The 15373-nt window shown below is 39.2% G+C and overlaps 7 protein-coding genes across 7 annotated transcripts; 4 read left to right on the top strand and 3 right to left on the bottom strand.

The window, feature by feature from the left end:
• Positions 1 to 1032: 1032 nt before the first annotated feature.
• arp1 (dynactin complex subunit, centractin family actin-like protein Arp1) lies at positions 1033 to 2348 on the top strand (the record flags this gene model as incomplete). The annotated part of the gene is made up of 4 exons (XM_056179241.1): positions 1033 to 1043; positions 1100 to 1130; positions 1195 to 1259; positions 1307 to 2348. The coding sequence occupies 4 exons, from the start codon at positions 1033 to 1035 to the stop codon at positions 2346 to 2348; spliced, it is 1149 nt and encodes a 382-aa protein (XP_056035915.1).
• Positions 2349 to 2490: 142 nt separating this feature from the next.
• On the bottom strand, positions 2491 to 3612 carry mrm1 (mitochondrial ribose methyltransferase Mrm1; the record flags this gene model as incomplete). Its single annotated transcript, XM_056179240.1, has 4 exons — positions 2491 to 2657; positions 2707 to 2980; positions 3024 to 3224; positions 3295 to 3612. The coding sequence occupies 4 exons, from the start codon at positions 3610 to 3612 to the stop codon at positions 2491 to 2493; spliced, it is 960 nt and encodes a 319-aa protein (XP_056036247.1).
• Positions 3613 to 3949: 337 nt separating this feature from the next.
• On the bottom strand, positions 3950 to 5164 carry ilv5 (acetohydroxyacid reductoisomerase; the record flags this gene model as incomplete). Its single annotated transcript, XM_056179239.1, has 1 exon — positions 3950 to 5164. One exon carries the CDS (start codon positions 5162 to 5164, stop codon positions 3950 to 3952), a length of 1215 nt encoding a protein of 404 aa, XP_056036237.1.
• A 1198-nt stretch (positions 5165 to 6362) lies between these two features.
• On the bottom strand, positions 6363 to 7820 carry met6 (homoserine O-acetyltransferase Met6; the record flags this gene model as incomplete). Its single annotated transcript, XM_056179238.1, has 1 exon — positions 6363 to 7820. One exon carries the CDS (start codon positions 7818 to 7820, stop codon positions 6363 to 6365), a length of 1458 nt encoding a protein of 485 aa, XP_056036238.1.
• A 698-nt stretch (positions 7821 to 8518) lies between these two features.
• Positions 8519 to 9680, top strand: alg5 (dolichyl-phosphate beta-glucosyltransferase Alg5; the record flags this gene model as incomplete). Its single annotated transcript, XM_056179237.1, has 2 exons — positions 8519 to 8626; positions 8772 to 9680. 2 exons carry the CDS (start codon positions 8519 to 8521, stop codon positions 9678 to 9680), a joined length of 1017 nt encoding a protein of 338 aa, XP_056034978.1.
• Positions 9681 to 10745: 1065 nt separating this feature from the next.
• Positions 10746 to 12005, top strand: arg5 (arginine specific carbamoyl-phosphate synthase subunit Arg5; the record flags this gene model as incomplete). Its single annotated transcript, XM_056179236.1, has 1 exon — positions 10746 to 12005. The coding sequence occupies one exon, from the start codon at positions 10746 to 10748 to the stop codon at positions 12003 to 12005; it is 1260 nt and encodes a 419-aa protein (XP_056036236.1).
• A 1345-nt stretch (positions 12006 to 13350) lies between these two features.
• puf1 (pumilio family RNA-binding protein Puf1) lies at positions 13351 to 15357 on the top strand (the record flags this gene model as incomplete). Its single annotated transcript, XM_056179235.1, has 1 exon — positions 13351 to 15357. One exon carries the CDS (start codon positions 13351 to 13353, stop codon positions 15355 to 15357), a length of 2007 nt encoding a protein of 668 aa, XP_056034976.1.
• Between the last annotated feature and the right edge of the window lie 16 nt (positions 15358 to 15373).

Here is a 15373-nt window from a genome sequence, read left to right as displayed (position 1 = left end):
CTCGGAGACACAGACAGTCTCTGTGAATATCGCTTTTATGTACTGTTGAAGAAAATGAGCAAACGAGAATGAGGACCTTATAAAACAAAAAACCATGTACATGCGTTTGTACACAAGGAGGAATTTTCTTTAGTATTATTCGTGGTGCTATGAAATTAGAAACATACAAAAAAAGCATCTTTTCTACTTTTGCGTGTTGTTCTTTCTTATTTGCCTGGATTGGAGGCTAACATTTCGCATATCAAATATTTGTGTTGATCACATAGTCGGTCGTATAACCTCTTTCTTTTTCATTTTTTTTTTTTTTATTTTTTCACTTTTGGTTACAGTATTCTTTTGACATTTTGTTTATGAAAAGTAATAATCCTATGATTTGATATCGTATGGTCGCGGACCTACTTCCATCTACGAGTGCCCATTCTGGCTCATAAAATGTTTTTTTTTTACGGTTACACTCTCTAACCTGGCTTTTCTTGTTTCGCTTCTGAAAGCATGACCATTCCATTGCAAAGTTGCAGTAGATGGTTTGAAGAACTTTTATTGTCCATCATGAAATTCATCTTTGTTTTGTAATTTGATACTTTTTAATTTATCTATTTCCTTCCTAATTTCATTCAAGTTCATTCAGAGTGTAAAATATTAAAATTCGAATTGTATAGTTCCACCGTACCCGTTTCTTTTCGTAAATTCCTTATTGTACAAGAAGTGCTGGAATTCTCTCATGAAACCTTTCTTTTTAGTCGATGTGCACTGATTCCTTACTCTTCCTTTTTGCTTTTCTTACCTACTCCCTCTACCCAATTGCTTCACAACGACTCGACGTTCTTCCAACGAAACACGCGTTTTTCTTTTCCTTTTCGCACAAAAATAACGTTCTGGTTTCTAACTTGGAAATCAAACGCGCCAATTCCCTTTGGTAAGACTTTTGTTTCTCTTCGCCTTGTCAAGTGAAACGTTTGTCACATTTCTATCGAATATACCGTTTGACGCGTCTTTTCTTACCCATTTCCATACGTAAAAAAAGAAGACAAGATGGAAGAAGCGTACGTTACCAAACGACTTAAAGCTTTTTCACAATTGCATGCTAACAACGACATAGACTTACCAATCAGACAGTTTGCATTGACAATGTATGGAACATTGGATTTCCAACAAGCAATATCTAACGAACGTCGTATTAACAATTCATTATAGGGATCAGGATTCCTCAAAGCAGGATTTTCGGGAGACGACGTTCCCCAATGCCTTTTTTCTAACGTGTACGTCTTTTTTTTTTATTTTTATTTTTATTTATTTTTTTTTTTAGGTCATGTTGCCTTCTAACATGCAATTGCAGCATCGGAAGGACAAAGCATACGCGTGTAATGCCTAGTCACCTCCAGCAAGATACGTATATTGGTTCCAAAGTGCAGGAGCTTCGAGGATTGTTAAAACTTGAATACCCTGTTCAGCGTGGTCTCGTAAAAAACTGGTGTGATATGGAAAAAATTTGGTCTTGGGTTTATTCAAATGAACTTCAAACTCTACCCGAAGATCATCCAGTGCTATTAGCAGAACCCCCGTTCAATAATGCAAAAAATAAAGAGAGAATGGCTGAGATTTTTTTTGAAACTTTTAACGTCCCAGCACTCAACTTTTCCCTGCAGCCTGTTCTCGCTTTATACGCAACCGCACGTACGACGGGTCTAGTGGTAGAAGTAGGAGAAGGCTTAACACATACCGTCCCGGTCTTCGATGGCTTTGTTCTCTCGAGTGCCCAGCGCGATGACTATGGCGGTAAAGATATCACCGACTACTTACAGCTTCAGCTTCGACAACTAGGCTATCGCTTTGTAACATCTGCCGAAACAGAAATCGTTCGTGAAATCAAGGAAGCTTGCTGTTATATTTCGCCAAACTTTCAAACAGAGGAAAAAACAAACTCTTCCTTTAATACAAAGCTACGGCAGTTTACACTTCCTGATGGTCAAACTCTAAAACTAGGTTCCGAATGTTTTCGTGCTCCTGAATTGCTGTTTCGTCCCGAACTCATTGGCTATGAAAACGGCGGTATTCAGCATCAAATTGTACAAGCCGTTATGCGAAGTGATCTTGATTTACGTAAAGACCTTCTCAATAACATTGTGCTCTCTGGTGGATGTACATTGCTGAATGGCTTCGGAGACAGACTTTTGAAAGAACTCCAAGGGTCTGGAGATGTTCGTAATTGCGTCAAAATATACACTCCACAAGAGCGAAGATACGCAGCATGGACAGGTGCGTCCATCTTGGCAAGCTTAAGCACGTTCTCAAACATACAAGTCACATCTGAAACATATAAATCAGATCCCTATTGTATATTTAAATAACTTCCATATTACAACGACTTAAAACTATGAACTACATAAAATGGATTAAACATTCGGTCTTTACATATTATACATCTTATTTAAATAATCTTAATCTTAACATTTTCGTCTATTTTTCTGTCAGGTTCCAATCAAATGCCCGTTAAAGTTTCGATTCATTGTTTTCTGTAATTTTTAAGGAGTAATCTTTCAGAGAATGTAAAATGATCCCTGCAGCGACAGAAACGTTCAACGAGTCTACATATTGATCTCCATATGGCAGTGTTATAACGTATTCGCATTGTCTAATCATATTTGTCCTTAATCCATCTAAAAAGTTTCATTAGCATTTATTCATAGAAATCAATGAAAGACATACGTTCTCCTCCAAAAACAACGATCTTTGGCTTCGCTGCCAGGCTCTCAGGCATAGTAAGCAGGGAAGTTTGATTTGCATTTGACATGCTTCCCATTGGGGCAGTAGCAAACACTTTCCAATTTTTTAGACTACAGTCTTTTAAAAACTGAATAGGATTTTGAATCCGGTAGATATTCATCAACTCTAGCGCACCAGCAGATGCTTTACTGACGACCGGTGATAAAACTGAGTTGTGCTTTTTCGACAAAAGAATTCCCTGGACACCTAGAAAATACTGATACTTGTTAGCTTTAACGTAACGAGAAGAAATAGCTTACAGAACTTCGAATTATGGCACCCAAATTTTGTGGGTCTGATATACCGTCACAATAAATATACAAAGGAGGAGATGGCTGTAAGGTTGCATCAAGTGAAGGAACTTCCTTTTCAGCGGATGAACTCAAAAGATGTGCCTGTGCTACATTGTCGATCTCAGATATGATTGGAGGTTCCAACGTTGAAGCCTTTAAAACGATGCCCTGTAAAAACAGTTAGTTGAGGATTACCAATACAGAGGATTTAAACTCAAAAAGCAGAATAAGTACACACGTTGTGAGGACGTGAATCCGTCAATTCATTCAGTTCATGTTTGTTGGAAAGGCGACAAGGAACATTCAGCTTTAATGCATTCAATAGCATTTGGTATTCACTTAGCTGCTTCGAGGATTGAGCAAATAAACAATCAAAGCTTCGTTTTCCGGCCTGAAGAGCATTCTTTACCGGATGATCACCATATATATAATCATGTACAATAGGTCTTTGGAAAGTAGACTTACTTCTCAAAAAGAAAACATGAGGCTGCAAAAGAAAAGACGAGTGTTTTAAGGTCTTTGTGAAAGTACCCAACTGGCAAATGGACATTGACATCCCAATTATTATAAAGTTTGGTTCACAGTTACTAGCAACATTTATATACGAGCTAAAAAAGTAAAAACTAGTTGATAATGAGTCTTTTGTACAATCAAAAACACTCTCGATTTACACAAAGTGGAATACACTTGAAATACGAGATTTTCACAAATTACAGATTAGAAGGAACGAAATAAAAAATAAAACACTATTAAACAGTACAAAAGCTATCTTTCAAAATAAAGTTAAACCAAAAACTTGTGATTGGGGGCACAGATGCTATAATAAAGTAAGTAATAAAAGATTATTATACGGATGCTTCTAACATTGCTACAAATCAACATTATAATGGGGTTTAATGCTTGTTGACTTCAGGACGGAGAGAACGAACGGTCTCACCAGCTCTCCAGATTTCCAAGTTGCGGATTTCTTCAAGCTCCTTGTCGTAAAGTTCACGGTAGTTGGGAGCAGAGTTGTAAGCCAAAGAACGCTTAGCTTCGTTACCGTTCTCGACATTGTCATACAAATCGTTAAGAACCTGCTTGTTGGCGTCACGGAAGCGGCTGGTCCAGTCGATGGCACCACGACGAGCAGTGGTGGAGCAGGCAGCGAACATGTAGTCAAGACCGTACTTACCAATCAAGGGGTAAAGAGATTGGGTAGCCTCTTCAACGGTCTCGTTGAAGGCTTCGGCAGGAGAGTGACCACGTTCACGCAAAACTTGGTATTGAGCCAAGAAGAGACCGTTGATACCACCCATAAGGCAACCGCGTTCACCGACCAAATCGGAAACGACTTCCTTCTTGAAGGTAGTTTGGTAGATGAAGCCAGAACCAACGGCAACGGCCAAACCAATGGCCTTTTCTTGAGCCTTACCAGTGACATCCTGGTAAACGGCGAAGGAAGAGTTGATACCACGACCTTCCTTGAAGAGGGTACGGACGGTACGGCCAGATCCCTTGGGGGCGACAAGGATAACATCAACATCCTTGGGAGGGTGGATGTTTGTTTGGTCCTTGAAGATGACGGAGAAACCGTGAGAGAAGTACAAAGTCTTGCCCTTGGTGATGTGAGGGGCAATCTTGGGCCAGGTTTCCGTTTGGGCGGCATCAGACAAAAGGTTCATGATGATAGTACCCTTGGAAATAGCTTCTTCGACGGGGAACAAAGTCTTACCAGGAACCCAACCGTCCTCGATGGCTTGCTTCCAAGAAGCACCATCCTTACGAACACCAACCACAACATTTAAGCCTTGGTCACGGGCGTTCAAACCTTGACCGTGTCCTTGAGAACCGTAACCGATGATTGCAAGGGTGTCGTTCTTGAAGTAGTCGACCAATTTTTCACGAGGCCAGTCATTACGCTCCCAGACGTTTTCCTTAGTGCCAGCAAAATCCATAACACGCATACCACGGGTTTGAACCATAGGGGCAGTCATGCGAGGTGCAAAACGGGTGGTAGAGGCAGCAATGTTACGGGACATAACAGAGATGTTGCGAGTAGCCAGACGACGGCTTCCGATAGTACGGAGGGCCTTCATGGCCATTCTAGATGAGTTACGGAAAGACATTTTGATCCAAAAGATTTTCCAATTTGGTAGGGCTTATTCTATATTTATTGTTGTACGTTGTAGTTGAACCGTGACTGCTTCGATTTCTTATGATAAGAACTGAAGCTCAGATTTCCCAGATACCAAGCTCGCGATATTTCGCGCTATCTTCATGTAAACAAAACGTCAAAGCGCTAACCGTAAACAGGTAAAGTAATATAAAGGGTCTTGTGATGATCGGTAGTATCGGATCGTCTGTTCATGAATGGGCGCATGAGCGTTCTTTATATGTTACAAAGTGTGAGACGGTTTAGGGAAATGAATTGCTAAAGAAGCTCGCTGTTGTTTCGTTTGCTTGCTTTTCTTTCCTTGCAAAACTCGATTCTCATGATTCACAACTGAAATTACCAATTATGGGCTTTTATCTTTCATGATTGCTTGTACAAGAATACTCACAGCACACAACGCTAGCGTTGTTATAGGCATGTGTCTAATAACATGATTATTTTTAAAGAAGCGCTTTACAATGTTCATGGCTACCATCTACATCTTCATATAATATCGTCAAGATGCAATACACCATTCAACCAAACTCTCAGACAAAAGGTAAAATATAGAAACATTTCTGTTCCATATAAGAAACAGACAAGTTTTTTATTTTTAAACAACCTAAACAAAAAATGAAAGAAAACACTCATCCGAATCAATCAATGCTATACATTTTTGGTATATGAATCCCCATGTTGGAGGGGTGAGTAGCCAGCTTCAAAACAGAAACGAGGTCATCACAAAAAAAATCAATTATCCTTCTTTCGAGAATTACCTTTGTGCAATAATTGCTAGAAACCTTGCTTAGATATCGAGGTATACCTCCTATTATTAACAAGACAACAGCAGAAAACGAATAAAACGGAGAATAACAATATACCTCATAGTGAAACCGACATCATAATTAAAATAGTCATAAAATAAACATGCAAATCATCACACAAACTTTTTGTATCATTGTTCATATGTTCAAGAGGAGTTGAATCCCCCAGTTGACTAAACTAAGAACATGATCTTTTTCTAAATTATTTTTTCTGCTTTTTCTTTTTTTATGATATATATCAATGGTATATAGACGAAACTGTCTCAGATGAAACTCATCTAATAGATAAGTCATAAATTTCGACTGCGACTTTCCAGCCATAAGTTTTTAGTAGGCCATATTGATTTTTTACCAGGAAGTAATATCTTCCATTTCACCAAAAACACTTTCGCGTTGGGCATTAAGAGACTCCATTTCCAACTCAGCTGAAGCGTTTTTCTGTGACATAATGTCAGCGAGATGTTCTGCTTGAAACTTTTGAATATAAGAGTTGACTTGTGTAAACTCAAGTAAAAAACCATCGTGGCCCTCGGCTGAAATGATTGTTTCTAAACTGCCATTCGGAAAACAGGAAGCAATCTCTACTTGTTCATCATAAGTGAACAGTCCATCGCTTTCAATTCCCAACACCAAAACGGGTAACGTAAGGTGTTTCATAACTTCCATGGGATCTTCTGATCCACGGTCCCGACTAACGTCATGAGTATCAAGCTTCTTTGTAATCGCAATATAGCAATTGGCATCGAATCTACCCACAAACTTCTTTGCTTGATACCGCAGGTAAGATTGAGCAGAAAAGTAGGTGTTCGCGGGACGACGCAATGAAGGACTTTGCGTACCTGAAACACTTTCTGTACTCTGAGACAACGATGGAGTAGAAGGCACCTTATAAACTCCGTTATTCAATGATTCAGGGGAAGATCCCCCAGATTTAGATGGACGCTCACGACGATTACAATTACCCTCGTTGTGAACAACCCAGTTAGCATCTCCAGGAGTCATCGGAGTAGGGACACGATCAGGATAAGGATGACGATTACAGTCTGGTAACTTACGAGCGAAACGACGTTCAAACGAACACTTTGAACGATAGGTTAGCAACGCAGACATACGCGCAGCACCTAGGCCACTCAATGGCTGGTCATCCAAATCATAAAATCCGTCATTAAATTTCGGATCAGAATAAATACTTTGGCGTTGAGCTTCTGACCAGCTAATACACCAAGCTGAATGTCTCAATGACGTTGAAATAGGAACAATAGAGCGAACATAGTTGGTATCAAAGGCCCATTCCAAAACTAGCATACCCCCCATAGACCCACCAACCGCCATGGCAACTTGCTCAATGCCAAGACGCTGCAATACCAGCTTATGGAGAGCAACGTCATCGCGGACGGTTGTCAAAGGAAATTCGGGGCCATAAATTGACTTGGTTTCAGAATTCCAGGTGACTGGAGAAGCACTTCCGTAAGGACTTCCTAGAGAATTGAGACAGACGATGAAGAAGTGGGTAGGGTCAAAAGCACGGCCTGGGCCAAGCATAGGACCCCACCAATCTGCTGCGTCAGCAGAGCCACTGAGAGCATGACAGAGAAGAAGGCAATTGTTCCTGTCTTTATTCAATGCTCCCCATGTTTTGAAAGCCACAGGTACATCGTATAAAACTTCTCCACACTCTAAGGTAAACTCTGGAACTATTGCAATCCTTTGATCTGGAATGAAACCAATAAATTTGTTTTCTTGTTGAGATGGGTGAGTGGAATCCACAAAATAAATGGAGTCAACTAACGATCGAGAGTCCATCATGAACTTCTATAGACACAGCAAGAATCGAAAGCCTTAAATATGTTTAAACAGAGGTTTTTTGCTCTACTATCAGAGTTCCCAATCAAATTTTTATCTAGAATTTTTTTATCCTTTTTAATACCTTTCCCTTTTAGAGTAGAGGATAAAAAGAAAAAAAACTAAAGTCGATAAAAAAGAAATGGGAAAAAACAAAAAATCGTAAAAACGTATCTGATGTTCTTACGAAAAAAAACCAAAATGTGCGTCTACTAGGAGGCAATATAATTTTAGGTTTTTTAGATCAATTGGCAATAAGAAACTATCTTGCCAATACTTCACTTAAAGTATCCTAAATCACAGAATGCGCAATTCTACTCTTTAGTAGTTTATGGTAAAAGTGAGAATGTAATGGACTCAGTTTATATTGATTGCCTCATAATAAACCTCGTTAGTACTATACAATATTATACTTATAAGCATCTCGTGTAATGCTTTTAATTGAATCATTAGAAAGCTAATTTTGATTATATGTTTCCATTTTAATGTATCTAAATGGATCGTTGATGAAGAATGAAATGCCCAAAATCATGACATAACGACTTACTTCTCCAGAACCAAACACCCTTCCTAGAAAGTGCATGCTGTACCAACAGTGGTGTCATTTTCAAGCATTCCTTATACGTTTATAATATTTATTAGTTTGTACATGGGTGTCATTAATGCTTTCTTTTAAAATATCAAAGCCCTTCTTTAAAGAAGGTCCCACCAACATGTTTATTTCAATTGCGCTCAGTTCTTGTCTTTTGGGGCTCATTTTTGGAATTTTTGTAAGATTTAATACAGTATATTGAAAGCTTTTGCGTATAATGCGTGAAAATGATTGCTTACGAAGTCCTTAAAAATATCCAGTGGACTTCCATCTCAGCTTTCTCTTTGTTGATTTCAGTTATAATTTGTTAACATATGTGTTAGATTTACACCTATTTAACTCGATCACATTCCCCAAGAAAGCAAATCGAGGGTGAGAATCGCTGTGTATATATAGAGGATGGTCGTAAAGAATACAAAACATTGAAGAAGAACTGTGATGATGAGCAAATACGACTTACTGTGGTTGTCCCTGCATACAATGAATCGGATAGAATAGTTGATATGCTGAAAGAAACGGTAGATCATTTGGAGAAACGCTATCGAACTTTTGGGAATCGAGGAAAGCGTCTATGGGAGGTTCTTGTAGTTGATGATGAAAGTACGGACTCAACCGTGGATTCAGTGTTACAGTTCTCTGGTTCCCTTAATTTGGGAGATCATGTCCGTGTTTGTTCCTTGAAGAAAAATCGAGGAAAAGGAGGTGCAGTTACTTGGGGTATGCTTCATGCTCGTGGACAGTATGCTATATTTGCAGACGCTGATGGTGCATCCAAGTTTTCTGATATTGAACTCCTATTTGAACACATGCCCAAAAATGCTACTGGGGGTGTTGTCATTGGCTCTCGTGCTCACATGGTAAACACAGAAGCAGTTGTTAAGCGTTCATTTATACGTAATTTTTTGATGCATTCTTTTCACAAGCTGTTGCAAGTTCTGGGAGTTCGTGAAATCGGCGATACACAATGTGGCTTCAAATTGTTTTCACGCTTTGCGTATCGAAACATATATTCTCGAATGCATGTTGAAGGTTGGATTTTTGACATTGAAGTTTTAACTCTTGCTCGTTTTCTTCGATTGCCAATTTACGAAATTCCCATTACTTGGCATGAAGTCGGTGGTAGCAAAATGACTTTATTAAAAGATAGTATTCGTATGGCCATCGATCTACTAGTCATCCGATTGAATTATTCCTTTGGCATTTGGCAACAACCAAAGCCAAAGTCCGCCTAATGATTTTCAATCCATTCATGGTTGCTGGTTTTGTGTGAACGTGCACTGCTCTTTTTCTTAGTGGTACGTTTGGTGCATTGTGTTTATTGAAATGAAATAGGTTGTACCAAAGAACCAAAATTTGAGAACCCTGAATGAGAATCGCTCCTTCTCTCTCACTTTTACTAATTCTTCGTTTCTACTACGCAAGAGAATGATTTAGAAAGATCTATTATAGTTAATTATCTTGCATGGTTTCCCCGCAAATGTATCGTCTCTCGTTTTTCATGTTTGTTTTCTTGGTTCCTTACATAATATATTACAGGTTCGCTTGGTTCTTGGTTTTACAAGTGGACAAAAGTAATCGCTGACACTGTATCATCAGTGTTATGACCATTGCATATAAAAAATGCTTTATTTTATTTTATTTTATTTTTTCCAACAGCTGCTTCAAACTCGATCTCGTGAAATGAAGCTAGCTTGATAATGAGTTCCCGTGTAGTTCTCTTTTGTTCATATTCTAATTTTAAGAACTAGAAAAGGCATTCGTAAAACCTGCTGGCCTATGAAGAAGCCGATTGCTAGGGGAATTGCCTCAGATAGTTATATACTGATTTTATTAAACTATACTTATAATTATATTACTATATAATACCGTTAATTTAAAAAAAAAATTGTTTCTGTATGGGAGGCATTTTTATCTTGGCAATCTAATTAGGATCGTTAGATCGCCATGCAGATCAGTATTTGCCAACATGTAAATATACCATCAATCACAAACTTCGCCTTTACTACCACCATTTTCCCTTGACAGGTCAATTCTGGATATTATAGGGATTGAGGCTTTTCTTTCGTTTAATTAGCGACTATTCTTGATTTTTTGGAGTCGCATTTTTTTATAGAGGATATTTCTCGTATAAAGAATACTTTAGCTTTCAGCTTCGTTTTATCACAACACGCGGTGCTTGAAAGTTGGAGAAAAAGGGATCAAGGAAACTATTTGATTTTTTTTTGTCTATTAGAATTACTTTGTTTAATTATTTTCTCTCCGTATCGTCTGGTGTTACGAAACCTTTGTTGTCGAAAATGTTTCGTTATTTGAAGCCTTCTATTTTGAATACTTCTCTCCGATGTGGGCAACGCTTCTATTCCAAGCTCCCTCCTGTTACCAACTATGAACGTATTTTACCCAAGCAAACTCCCTTTCCTACACCACAAACTACGAACGACATTGCTACCCTTACTATCCGTAACGGTCCCATTTTCCATGGAACTTCTTTTGGTGCCAACCGTAACATCTCTGGTGAAGCTGTCTTTACCACTTCTCCTGTCGGATATGTCGAATCTATGACCGATCCTTCCTACAAACAACAGATTTTGGTCTTTACTCAACCATTGATTGGCAATTATGGTGTTCCAAGTGGTTCGAAGCGTGATGAACACGGTCTTCTTCGCCACTTTGAATCTCCACACATTCAATGTGCTGGTGTAGTTGTAAACGACTATGCTACCAAGTACTCTCACTGGACTGCTGTTGAATCTCTTGGTGAATGGTGTGCCCGTGAAGGTGTTGCTGCCATTTCTGGCGTAGATACCCGTGCTATCGTTACTTTCTTGCGTGAACAAGGTAGTAGTCTTGCTAAAATCAGCATCGGTGAAGAATACGATGCTAATGACGATGAAGCTTTCGCTGATCCCAGTGCCGTCAATTTGGTTAGTCAAGTTTCTACTCGTGAGCCTTTCTTCATTAGCGGTGGTGACGGAATGTTGAATGTTGCCGTTATTGACTGTGGTGTCAAGGAAAACATTCTCCGTTCCCTTGTCAGTCGTGGTGCTAGTGTTACCGTTTTCCCCTATGATTACCCTATCCAAAACATTGCTAGCAACTACGATGGTGTTTTCTTAACCAATGGCCCTGGTGACCCTACTCACCTTACCAAGACTGTCAGCAATCTTCGTCAATTAATGAACACCTACAATGGACCTATTATGGGTATTTGCATGGGTCACCAAGTCCTTGCATTGGCCGCTGGTGCTAAGACTATTAAGCTCAAGTACGGAAACCGTGGTCATAACATTCCTGCTTTCGATATTGCTAGTGGTAACTGCCACATTACTTCCCAAAACCATGGTTATGCCGTTGATATCGCATCCCTTCCTGCAGATTGGAAGTCTACATGGGTTAATTTAAATGACCAATCTAATGAAGGTATTTCCCATACTACTCGCCCTATTTCTTCTGTTCAATTCCATCCTGAAGCTCGTGGTGGTCCTATGGATACCCACTACCTCTTTGATAACTATATGCAAGAGGCGGTTAAATACCAGAAATCACGTTTGCCTTAAATCTGTTCTGTAGTGATTTTATTTTTTGTGAGGTGCTTTTAGTTGTTGTTGGTGTTGTTTTTTGTCAAGTAACATTAACCTTGGATTCGTTGTTTCTTTTAGACTTTCTACGAAACAGTTTTGGTCAATGAGGGTTTGCTAATGTCCTGTAATATTCAAACACCTCGGAGCGTTTCTATGGAATTTTTGGTTTTTTTTTGTTGATGCTGTTTCTTTAAACTATTTTGAATAAATACATATGTTAGATCGAATTTGTTGTACTATGCGTCAGTATAGAACGATGTGTATGTATACATGAAAGAATGGAAAGAGTAGAAAAGTAGTATACGACAGTCTTCCTTCTGAGTATATATATACAGAATTGAGTGTTTTATTCTCCTCCATGATACTCTATTCCATTCATATTTGTTCATGATATTTGTAAGGGTATATGCTTCTGGTGCCGTGTATTCAAAGCATATTCCTATATGTCGACTATATGAATATAAATATGTTTTCAGAAATGTCTCTTCCTGAACGGTAGAACTGGGCAAAAAAATAAAAACTAAGTAAATTTTATTAAAATAAAAAAAAAGTTGACCGATTCATGGATCTTTTTCGAGAAAGATGTTCCTAACTCATAGATATGAACCATAGTCCCTTGACATTTGTGTTTTTCAGAAGCTTTACTCCATTATGAACGATTGAACAAGAAGTTCTTTAAATTAATAGAATAGAATAAAACCATCTTCACGCCATAAACAACCTGCATTTTTTAATGCTACATAAACTTATAATTCTGTTTCGTTGTTGTTTTGTAAGCCAGCCAAAGGAGACGTCTTTAAACGATTTAACGGATATGGTAGTTATATACCGAATATGCCAAGTTGCTAGCATTTAGAAAACAGTTTGGTTTGCCATTTTGTGTATATACGAGTACGCAGTTGTTCACCACCTATACTGGGAAACAGAGGGGAAACACAACATTTAGAGGTTTTTTGCGCGGTTTTTAACGAATTCATTGTATTACTGAAAAAAGAAGAGCTTCCTTTTCTTTTACCTCTGCTCAGCAGCTAAAAAAGCTCGAGCTTGTGAGATTTGCTTTTTAGCTCTCTTGGACCGTACAAAGAAGCTTAAAAGGAGGTCGAACAGATTAATTATTAGACAACAAACCTTAGAGACGCGTCAATCTTTTCAATTCCTTGCTTTTTTCGCTTTTTTTCTCGAACCGTTCTCTTTCCTACAGAAATTACCGTAGGTACCTTAGAGATCGTTATCCACAATAGTGCACAGCATTATAGGGTAAACGAGAATTTTTGTATATTGTCAAGGATTTTTGCGCATTTTTTTCTTCAGCACAACCACAATGCTGTATGTGTCGAAATTACCCGTAGGGACCTCTAGTGGTGCTATGCATGCACTTTTTTCGTCCTACGGTAAAGTAAAAGATGTATGGATGCTGTCGCCAGATAATTCGGCCATTGTAAGCTATGAGTCCTTGGGGTCAGCAATAATTGCTAGGGATGCTTTACATAATCGCGCTGTTTTTGAGAATCATGGTCCTATTCAAGTTATCCTTGCTAGGCCAACGTCTAGCTTTGAGAACAGCAGTCCTGCTTCTTCGACAGTCTCTTTTGCTCAACCCAAAGAGCCAGTGCTCCGGTCGCATTCCACTGCAGCCGCTAACTTTCTTTTAAAAAATCGTCTTGATTTATTAGAAATTGCCAAGCAATTTGAAATGAAAATTAATTTAGAGACGGTTGAATCAATGATTGCCAGCGCCATTGAAAAAAGTCAGGTTGCTACGGAAATTCGTCCTTCTCTTGAAACTTTACGGTCGAGACAATTCGAGGCGTCAAAACTTCGTGAAATCCGAAAGAATATCGACAGTGGGTTTTATACACAAGAGGAAATTGAAGTTATTGCTACTAGCATGCTAGACGATGTAGCTGAACTATCAAGTGATTATCTTGGTAACACAGTTATACAAAAATTTTTCGAATACTGTTCTGATCCTGTCAAGGAGGCTATGCTTGAGCGTATCGCTCCATACCTTGCTGCCATAGGTATTCACAAGAACGGCACATGGGCTGCGCAAAAGATCATTGATGTCGCATCTACCGATTTTCAAATGGAGCTGATCGTTGCACATCTTCGCCCTTATGCTGCATTACTATATTTCGATCAATTTGGCAATTATGTGGCACAATGCTGCTTGCATTTCAGATACCCTAATAACTGCTTTCTTTTCGAAACCATGGCCAGGCATTGTTGCGAAATTGGGCAAAGCCGCTTTGGTGCTAGAGCTATTCGTGCTTGTTTGGAGAATGAGCATGCTACTTTTGAGCAGCAAGCTCTTGTTGTTGCTGCTATCATTATCAACTCTCACTTACTTGCCATTAATACCAATGGCATGCTTCTCCTAACTTGGCTTTTAGACAACTCTTTCTTTAAGAATAGACATCGTCTTTTAGCCATTCACCTTGCAGCTCATTTACATACAACGTGCACTCACAAACTTGCTTCTACCCTCATTTTCAAGTTAATCAACAACAAGCAGGAACCCGAGTCTCGGAATCTCTTGCTCAAGAATATCTTTTTCTCTGAAAATGATAGCGTCCTTACATATATATTGCAAGATCAGGCAGTGGGTCCCTCTTTTGTTCACAAAGTCATTACTTATCCATCAATCGGCCATGAATACTTGACTCAATTTCATATGGTGATCAAGCGCGTTCTTAATAATTTGCATGTGCAACCTACCCCTCTTTACTACAGATTGATGGAAGAAGTTGGAATGACAAGCAAAAGTTTATCGCCTGCTTTGAGTGGTATTTCTATGACTGCACCTTCGTTGGATAGTGCTTCTTCAAGATTGACTCGGGATTTTGGCTCGCTTACTTTATCTCCCTCAAATGGTCTTTTGAATGGCGTTCCTCCTTCTATTGATGCAACACCTGCTTACTCAGCTTATCAACCCGCTGCTGCCCCAACAGCGGGACTTGGTAATAGCAATGGTGCAGCAAGCCGTAAGTCCAACTTGCTTCTTCAAACCCCTCGTAATGAGAACGCAAAGTCTGGTTCATCCGGTTTAGACACGTCCTCTTTAGTGAACCCTACTTTGGCGAAGTCTGCGAGTCTTAGCGGTGGTTCCTTGTTGAACCCTGTTTCCCCTCTGCTGCGCCGTGAGGCTCCTACCGGAAAGCTTACAATGCCTGCTTATCCATATGCTTCTCAAATCATGAATCCTGCTATTGGTACTGATTATGGATTACCCAGAGTTTCAGCAAAGCTCCCGAAAGTTTTTCCGGGAACATACCCTCGCCTCCAGCAGTCATTATTGCCTAGACAAGGTGAGCTTCGTTTTAATTAGTCTTTCGTTTGACAAT

This window comes from Schizosaccharomyces osmophilus, chromosome 1 (assembly GCF_027921745.1).
Source record: "Schizosaccharomyces osmophilus chromosome 1, complete sequence".
Taxonomy (NCBI): domain Eukaryota; kingdom Fungi; phylum Ascomycota; class Schizosaccharomycetes; order Schizosaccharomycetales; family Schizosaccharomycetaceae; genus Schizosaccharomyces; species Schizosaccharomyces osmophilus.
This window is presented reverse-complemented; position numbering and strand designations above follow the sequence as displayed.